A 9,424-nucleotide genomic window follows, 5' to 3' on the forward strand; every position below is an offset into this window, starting at 1 on the left:
ACTCACCCTGTCCAGTGTCCTGTGGTACCAGTCCAGCCTGGCAAAATTCCCCTCTTCGGAGATCCAGTTCCCAACTTGTGGGGTCCCTTCTCCAAACCTGTAGATTCTGACGGTTTCGGCTTCTTCCCCAACCTTATCATCAGGTAGAAGAGAATGAGTTTCTTTTGTGAGGCCCGTGAGGATAGAACGGGAACTCACCGGTTGAAGTAACAGATTCCAACCATTAGAGATGCCAAAAAACGGAACGGACTGCACTGAATTTTCTACCCATTAATTTAATCAAAAGAAGAATCTGCCACAAAATTAACATATTGACAGGACTTAAAGTACAGGTGGGAGATGGGACTGGATGAAATACAAGGTTTTTTCCATTCGTTTGATTCTATGGTAAAATGTAACTATAACTACAATTACTGAGTAATTCCTCAGTTAGCAAGGAATTAACTCCCCAGTTCCTTACTTCTATTATTCTTAATGCTCATAAACAATGCTACTGTTGGAGGAGGTCACAGAAAGGATGTGACTGCAGACCCTGAAAACGTCAGAGGCTTCTCACCGCCCCCCGCCTTGTCTTTGGAATGTATGTTCTGCCTACTGCTTCCACTGTGGGGGCCATTTTCGAGGACAGAGCCTTGGTAGACTGAGGTGTGTTGTTGAGACCGTATGGACTTAATAGGTAACTAAACCCAGTTAAGTCCTCTATTTAAACTTAGATTCAAGTTTATATAAACTTCACATTTACATAAAGTTTATAAAGTTTATGTAAACTTTATTTTTTTTAATTTAATTTAATTTTATTTTATTTTTTTTAATTTTTAATTTTTAATTTTTTATAAACATATATTTTTATCCCCAGGGGTACAGGTCTGTGAATCACCAGGTTTACACACTTCACAGCACTCACCAAAGCACATACCCTCCCCAATGTCCATAATCCCACCCCCTTCTCCCAAAGGTTTATGTAAACTTTATATAAACTTAGATTCAAACTTAAGATTCAAGTGGGCAGGTACAGAGATCTACTCCTCTTTTGAATGCCCAAGACAAGCCTCCTATGTAAGTTTTCTTGCATATTAAACCTGCCAACACCTACCAACATGGAGTGGTCTGCCTCTTTCCTCTGTCTCGCCTTGGCCCCCATGAACAGAGGTCAGTTTCAGATTTCACCTGGGAAATTCCTGAGTTTCTGAACCAATACCTATGTTATTAGGTATTATCATTTCCATTTCATAAATTAGAAAGGAGAATGGTAGCTGATATAAGATCATTAACGGCCAGGATCACCCAGTTTTCAAGTGAAGGTAGTAAAGGCAGAATGTGGACTCTCGTGAGCCCCAATATCTGCTTCCTAAAAAGCCTCGAGCCGAGCCGCACCACTCTGAAGCATTCTGTTACAGCAGTCTCAGGGTGCCTGAAGCCAGTGAATCATTGTTGAATCATTGTTTCATTTCAGTGTCAGTCCTTGTGGGTTGCTTTGCTTGTTTATATGTTTTGTTGAAAAAAGGAAGAGGAAAAGCATTGAATAGTGTTGAATGAAGAGTGATAACAACCTGACAATAGTTCCTTACTCATCAAACCCAGCAGTCCTACCCCCTGCCATGTGGACATGCTTGCTACCTCCTTCAGGAATGCTCTGTCTTTAGCTACTGGATAACTCCTATCCACCCTTTAAAGTATAGCCCAGACACTTCCAGATGCACTTTCGGGTTCTGTCCTTAAGCTAATGTACCTGCTTTAGAGGTATTACATAAGCTAGGGGTGAATTACATAGCTAACAGGTGAATCCACTCGTGGAAGCATCATCCTGGGAAGGCAAAGGTAGATGAGAAAATCAGAAGAATGGAACCAATATTAGCAGCCAAGCTGGCTTCTCCACTGGTAAGGATCCTAGCATTACCTTGAAGGCTTCGTCCTTAAGACAGAATTTCTGCACAACATGTGGCCTATTACTACTCCCAACACACAGTTTTACTATTTCATCGTTTTTATATCTGGCTTTCCTTGAGTAATTCAGATTATTCATCTTTGTATTCCCAGGACCTAGCAAGATATAGAATAGTAAGTGTCCAAAACACATGTTCTTGAGGCAACAAGGGATAGTAGAGAAGCCACAGGATTTCAAGTCAGTTCCTGGGCTGTGATCACGAGCAAGATTACATAATTTTTCTAAGTTCTGTTCTTCCCAGAGAGGAGAATTTCAGGAAGGAAGTGGTCAGTGGTTTCCAACACTAGCGGTGGACAAGATTATCTAATTTTTCTAAGCCTAACTCTTCCAAGAGAACTGGAGGCAGTTACTAACACTATGCAAAAGTCACCTGATAAAAAATGTCCATTGAATTTAGCAGGATGGTCCACCAGTGACCACTTTGAAACAAGTACCAATGGGGGGTAGTAAGCATTCAAGCAGGTTGCAGTGAGCCAAATATTGCACTGGATATAAGGAAGAGGACACGGAAGCCACAGACAACGCTCAGAGTTATTTACTGTAAATACAGGGGATGGACAAGTTACATCTAGCTGTTGTTCAAAGGGCTTTAGTTTAATTAGGGGATGATTTGTAGCATAATGTATTTAACTGCTTAAAGAAAACAGAAAATATAGTGAGGTTAGCAAGGGGAGGGAACAATCTACAGCACGACCCCTGAGGAGGCTCCTAGGAGGAAAATAGCATGGGAATAAAAATGAACAGATTTATTGTAGACAGAAAGAGAGGCAACAACTTTTTCGGTTTAGCAGAATACAGGGAAAAGGATAATGTGGATACAAACAAGGCAACAGACTTAGAGATGGTAAGGAAGTGAGGTAGCTCCTGGCCGGGCTTCTCCAAGCAATTGGTGGCAGAGCAGAGAGATCAAAGAGCACCGGCCCTGGAAAAGGACTTTGTGGGTTTAAGTCCCAGAATACCTTCTAATTGTGGTCACCTCTGCAAGGTATTTAACATACTAATGCCTGATTTCCCCCATGATAATAGCCATGCTCTTATTCTCCTGGGTTGCTGTAAGGAGTTCATGGCTTCATATATATACACACGGAGCCAACAGTGCAGACCTGCGCTCTCCTGAAGCGTGAGCCGCCCTCACTGTGTGAAGTAAGACTTGTGGGCTCAAAAGATTTCCACAGAGGAGACAGTTTGAAGGGAACACTGCGGGGTACAAAAACGAAAGAGCCAGGCAAACACTGAAGGGTGGGAAGCAGTGGTGAAAAGTCAGTTTAGTTGGGAATTGTGTACATGTCATTGGGGCGGTTCCCAAACCCCCTTCCCCACCTTCAGCCCAGGTGTTGACAGGGGGAAGGTAGAGAGCTGGATGGATCCAACAGACAGCGGTGAAGGAAGAACCATGAAGGGATGGAGCTGAGGACCCTGAGGACAGGCTGCAGTGAAGGGCCATGGAATCAACAAGATGTCTTGAGAAGTGAGGGGTTTCCAGTGAAGGAAGCCAGAGAGTTGGGAACTTAAAGCGATGGAAATGTATTCTGTGCTTGTTGAAGAATTGTGGTAACCTGCCAGCCTTAGTTCTTCTACAGGTGAGCTCAGGACAGCAAGAACTTGACCTTTCCCTGCAGGGGACTGGAAGACAGGGACAGGGCGGGGCGCATGCGGGAAGATAAAGAGAATTGTGATGGATGGGGCGGGGCTACGGGGCGGGGCTACTGGGCGGTGGGCAGTGACCCATCCAGTACCTGGTCTAGTCCCCCACTGCGTGCTGGGGGCACTCGGGGCCTCTGCATCTTAAGCAGCATGTGCCTGTGCTGTGCAGATGACGAAGCCATCCAAGTCAACCCCGTGAGTTTTCCAAGGCCCTAACCCTGCCTCGGAGGCCCCTACCCTGAGCCCTGCACTAGGATTACTGGGACACTTGGGATTACGGTCGTTTGTGATCGTGGCCAATGAGGGTGGTTTGGGTGCCGAGGGTTGGGAATCCTGGGTGAAGTAGACAGACTAGATTCTGGACTGCAACAGACCCACCCAGGAGGAGGAAAAGCCCCCCTACCCGCCCCCCGCATCCTCTAGAAGCCAGGCACAATCATCTGTTGACTGACCCATTAATCTGCCCCAGAGGTGGATGGGGTTTACAGAGGTGGGGGACGCAGTTTAAGTTTCCCAATATCGGGAAAGACAGGGAGGAGACTGCTTCTGGGTCTTGGGGTTGAACAACTGAATCAAACTGAAGGCAGGGGAAGGTATTTAAGGTACAATTTAGGAATTGCAGGAAGCTGTGGGAACCCTACAAACCAAACAGCCAAGATCCCTGTGTCTCAGAAAACCATACCACTTGCTGGGGTTCCTCAAGCTCCCCAAACACCAGCAGAAACATAATTATTTGATTTCTTGTACACCTTTTCCTTCCATGATAAATCTCAGTTCTCTATATGTTTCTATAATGTGGTTCAAGCCTGGTTCTTTTTTCCTCAAACAATTGCCATCCTTCCCCGTGACTTTTACCTTAATGTTCTCATTCTCTCCTGCCTCCTGTAGTTGAGATAATATGCATATATTACATAAATAAAAAACAGTAGCATAGGCTTCCTATTACAATAACTGGTATTTCTGTTTGCTCATGGTTTCTTATGGTTTGTTTTGTTTTAATTTAATTTTACATATTATGTAGGAAGGGCCAAGATGGCAACATCCTTCAGACGTCACTGCAAGGCAGGTAATGTTTAAATAAATAATTCTGGGTATTTCAAAATTGTAACTTTGTCTTTTTTATGTGTCGTGGTCCCTATATGATAGTACTTTTATTAGCTAGAAGTTTCTGTGTTATCTTTCATGGAAATCTAGGATCTTGTGACTACTATTAGAATAATGTGACTACTATTAAATGCTTTATATTCTTATTTTTTAATGTAATAGGAATTGAATGGCTAGATCATAGAGAAACCAATTTTTTCATAGTTATGAAGTAATACCACATAGTTCTCAAAGCAATTATACCATCTGCACTCCCACTGGAAGTGGATAAAAGTTTCTTTCATTCATATACTCTACACCCTTTACTCCATTATCTTCAAAGCACTCTAGTTTGAACCCTTAGGTCTCTTCCACTTATAGTTGCCATGTAATAGGGACATAAAAACCTCTGCTTCACATACGCAGCATTTAAGGGAACTAAAGAATGTGCACAAATTTTGTTTTCTTACTTCTACAAAGAAAATTCCTTTGGGGCTTTTAATTGACATTATTTTTTTAATATTTATTTTAAAATAAAAGTAAACATGTATATTCATGAGCCTTAGATCCCGCAGTTGGTGAACTGAGTAAATAGTCTCATTAGAAAACTCTAGAGACGCTCCAATGTGTTTTCTTCATCTATGAACCACATATTTGAAGAAAGATTTTTCCTACTTTTATGTAGCTATATAAACCATATCCACTGATTGTGTTTATCTTTTTTTATTGACACTAACCAAAAATATAATAAGCATGTTGAATTTTTATGGTTTAAAAAGTATGATTTGTTTTCCTTTTAATTTTCCAAAAGTCCAGAGATAAACGTATTGAGAATATGAAGAACCTAAGGAAGGAGAAGAGGAGATTTACTAAACGGTTTGCAAGACCTGCTCCTCTTCCAGAACCAGGACTCCTAGTAAGTACAATAGAGAGACTTCACTAAAATTAACAGGTCCTTAACTGCAAAAGACACCCTCATTTTTAATTTATGTAGTACTCTAAGTTTTGTTTTTCCTCTTTCCTTTGAAAAATCTGTAATTGTAGTCTGGGAAATTACCTTAAAAGTCCTCCAATCAAATTCTCATTTATTATTAAAATCTTTCTCTCTCTCTCTTTTTTTGTCTGATAAACTGTACCTTATTGATGGTATGTGACAAGGTGGGTCTCTCTTCTTCAGAGAGTCAGAGATGGATTCCAGGCCAGGAGAGTCTCAATGTGTTGGCAAATGAGTTAGGGCAAGGACTCCCTAGCAGCTGAGGGCTCCTCTCTCCCTCTTGTGCTCTCTCTAGGTTTGGGGACTCCTGCTCTTTGGCGGGCATGTGGACCATAAAGTCCAACCACCCACATGGCTGTAGCCAATTCATTGTTATACCCAGAAATGAGCTTTACAAAGTGTTCACTGAGAGTAATGCCAGCCTCAGCATCAAAGATGGAAGAGTGAGTGTCACTGTTAAAGTTGCAGGAGACAACCTGGTCAGTGTAGCCCAGAGTTTCATTGAGGGGACCTTCTGATGCCTGCTTTACTACCTTCTCCTGAGAGCTTTCTCCAGGCAGCAGATCAGATCCATAACTAACACACTGGGGGTGGAGACATGGAAGACCATGCCAGTGAGCTTCCCGTTCAGCTCAGCAATGGCCTTGCCCATAGCCCTGGCAATACCAACAGAAGCAGGAATGATGTTCTGAGTAGCCCTTCGGCCATAATACTACAGCTTCCCAGAGAGCTCATCCACAGTCTTTTAGATGGCAGTGATGGCATCTAAATGTCAAAGTTGTCATGGATGACCTTGGCCAAAGGGGCCAAGCAGTTGTGATGCAGAAGGCATTGATGATAATCTTCAGGAAGTTGTCATACTTCTCATGTTTCACACCCATCACAAACATGGGAGCATTAGCAAAAGGGATAGGGATAATTACCTTCTTCTCTCCACTCTTCAAGTGAGCCTCAGCCTTCTCCATGGTGGTGAAGACACCAATGTACTCCACAACATATTCAACAAGAACATCACCCCATTTGATGTCAGTGGGCTTTTGTCCTGCAAGATGGAGATGACATGATGGGTTTCTAGGTCTAGGTCTCAGTCTTGACTGTGACATTGGATTTGTCAGGGTAGAATCATACTGGAACATGCAGACCATGTAGCTGTGATCAATGAAAGGGTCATGAGTGGTGACATCACCCCATTTGATGTCAGTGGGCTTTTGCTACTGCAAGATGGAGATGACATGATGGGTTTCTAGGTCTAGGTCTCAGTCTTGACTGTGACATTGGATTTGTCAGGGTAGAATCATACTGGAACATGCAGACCATGTAGCTGTGATCAATGAAAGGGTCATGAGAAAGCAGCCCTGATGACCAGGAACCCATTATGTCCATCCATTTACTTTAACCTTTGCCATTGTATCTCAGGGACCTGGGTGGCACTGAACAAAAAGATGTGGCTGGGTTTTGAATGGGGAGGAGGGTAGAGCCTATTTAAATCTCCTTTCCAACAGTCTCCTGCAGATGATGTGGTTTAATGGAAAGAGCATGATCTGAGGAAACCACATTATTCTGGTTTCCAGTTTTTGCTTTACCATATATGATCTTGACTGCCCCAAATCATTATTTGAATCTTTTGGATTATATTACTTGGAAAATAAATCTCTTGGCAAATAGTTATTCAGCCTAGGCTTAATAACTTGCAACATCATGAAAGTCTACACCAATCACAGCTTATTGCCTCTCTACACATCTTTTTTTATTATTATTATTTAAATTTTAGTTAACATACAGTGCAATATTGTTTTCAGGAATAGAACTCAGGGTTTCTCTACTTACATACAACACGCAGTGCTCATCATAACAAGTGCCCTCTTTAATACCCATTGCCCATCTAGCCCCTCCCATACATTCATCTGTTTTGTTTCTTAAATTCCACATATGAGTGAAATCATATGGTATTTGTCTTTGACTAACTTATTTCGCTTAGCATAATACACTCTAGCTCCATCCACATCATTGCAAATAACAAGACTTTATTTTTTTGAACACACACACACACACACACACACACACACCACATCATCTTTATCCATTTCTCTCTTGAGGGACATTGGGGCTCTCTCCGCATTTTGGCTATCATTAATAATGCTGCTGTGAACATTAGGGTGCATGTGCCCCTTTGAATCTATATTTTTATATCCTTTGGGTAAATACCTAATAGTGAAATTGCTGGATTATAAGGTAGCTCTATTTTGAATTTTTTGAGGAACCTCCATACTGTTCTATAGAGTGGTTGTACCAGTTTACATTCCCACCAACAGTCATCGTTGCATCTCTTTGGCATGGATTTAAAAGTGCTTCCAAATAACCTGTCATATGGCCTCCATGAGACTTTTATATGTAGTGTTAATTATATTTCTTGTAGCCAAACATAAATCCAATGGCCCTCCCTTTTAAAGGCTTTCAGATATTTGAGGAAAACTACTATCTTCCTTCATATTCAGCTTTTCCTCAGGATGAAAATCCCCATTTTCCTCATCCATTCCTCTTTAACACTAGTAGTAAGTCCTGGCCTTATTTAGGCAATCTTCAGGATCAGAATTATATTTTATTATTAAAAGAGATTTGGAAAAAATTATATTTCCAGTAATCAAGATTTTTTTCTGTTGGTTTTGTTTTTGAAAGAAAATATTTTATAAGCACAATTAATGAACAGCTATGGCAGGTAGGAATTGTTAACTTTAGCTCCTTATCAGAGAATCTCAACTTTAGTGGCTTAACCAAATAGAAGTATATTTTTTCTCCAAAGAAAAGCTCCTGACCTAGACCTAAAGCTGATGTGATGGTTCCAAAAATCACTAAAGAAGTTCCAGGTTCCGGGGCGCCTGGGTGGTTCAGTGGGTTAAAGCCTCTGCCTTCGGCTCAGGTCATGATCCCAGGGTCCTGGGATTGAGCCCCGCATCGGGCTCTCTGCTCAACGGGGAGCCTGCTTCCTCCTCTCTCTCTACCTGCCTCTCAGCCTACTTGTAATCTCTGCCTGTCAAATAAATAAATAAAATCTTAAAAAAAAAAAAAAAAGTTCCAGGTTCCCTCCATCGTTATGATCTTTTCAAACTTTTCACATGACTTTCATCCTCATGGTCTCAAGAGGCTTCTACAATAGTAGATGTGTCTACATTCCAATAGAAAACAGTACAGAACTAAGGACAAAAAGTATATGCCAGCAGCTAAGTCAACACCCATTTTATCAGGAAAAGAGCCTCCTTCATATATGTATATATGAAATAAATATATAAAATATATTTATAAATAAAGTCTTGGTTGTGGTAATGGTCTCAAGTTGTACACGTGCCAAAATACTTTAAAATGTTCACTTTATTGTTATTGTTTTAAAGATTTTATTTATTTGAGAGAGAGAGAGAGAAAGTGGGGAGGGAGAGAGGGAGATGCAGGCTCCCTGCTGAGCAAGGAGCATGGAGCCTTGGGATCATGACCTGAGGCGAAGGTGGAAGTGTAACTGACTGAGACATCCAGGCACCCCTAAAATGTGCATGTTGAATATGCACAATTTATTGTATGTCAACTATACTTCAATAAAGCAGATAATATATATGTATTTATATGTTACATTGGGTTTACTCAGAGTTGTGTAATTCTGTTAGTTTTGACAAAGCATAATGTCCACGACAGTTACAGAATAGTTTCACTGCACAAACATCCTATGTGTTCCACCTATTCATCCCTCCTTCTTTCCTCCTCACCTGCCT

General features: G+C 41.4%; 1 protein-coding gene and 1 pseudogene across 1 annotated transcript; one reads left to right on the forward strand and one right to left on the reverse strand.

Annotated features, from left to right (window-relative positions):
* Positions 1-3,649: 3,649 nt before the first annotated feature.
* CCDC179 (coiled-coil domain containing 179) lies at positions 3,650-5,615 on the forward strand. The gene is made up of 3 exons (XM_004752163.3): positions 3,650-3,784; positions 4,611-4,655; positions 5,484-5,615. Exons 1-3 carry the CDS (start codon positions 3,740-3,742, stop codon positions 5,613-5,615), a joined length of 222 nt encoding a protein of 73 aa, XP_004752220.2. The 5' UTR covers positions 3,650-3,739.
* Positions 5,616-5,853: 238 nt separating this feature from the next.
* LOC123387762 lies at positions 5,854-6,811 on the reverse strand (annotated as a pseudogene).
* Between the last annotated feature and the right edge of the window lie 2,613 nt (positions 6,812-9,424).

Source organism: Mustela putorius, unplaced genomic scaffold, assembly GCF_011764305.1.
Source record: "Mustela putorius furo isolate JIRA1106 unplaced genomic scaffold, ASM1176430v1.1 tig00003859_pilon_pilon_pilon, whole genome shotgun sequence".
Classification (NCBI taxonomy): domain Eukaryota; kingdom Metazoa; phylum Chordata; class Mammalia; order Carnivora; family Mustelidae; genus Mustela; species Mustela putorius.

Coding starts and splice junctions, on each gene's coding strand:
- CCDC179 (XM_004752163.3), top strand. CDS start 3,740: ATGTGCCTGTGCTGTGCAGATGACGAAGCCATCCAAGTCAACCCC. Junction 3,785..4,610: donor AAGCCATCCAAGTCAACCCC/GTGAGTTTTCCA, acceptor CATATTATGTAG/GAAGGGCCAAGATGGCAACA. Junction 4,656..5,483: donor CAGACGTCACTGCAAGGCAG/GTAATGTTTAAA, acceptor ATTTTCCAAAAG/TCCAGAGATAAACGTATTGA.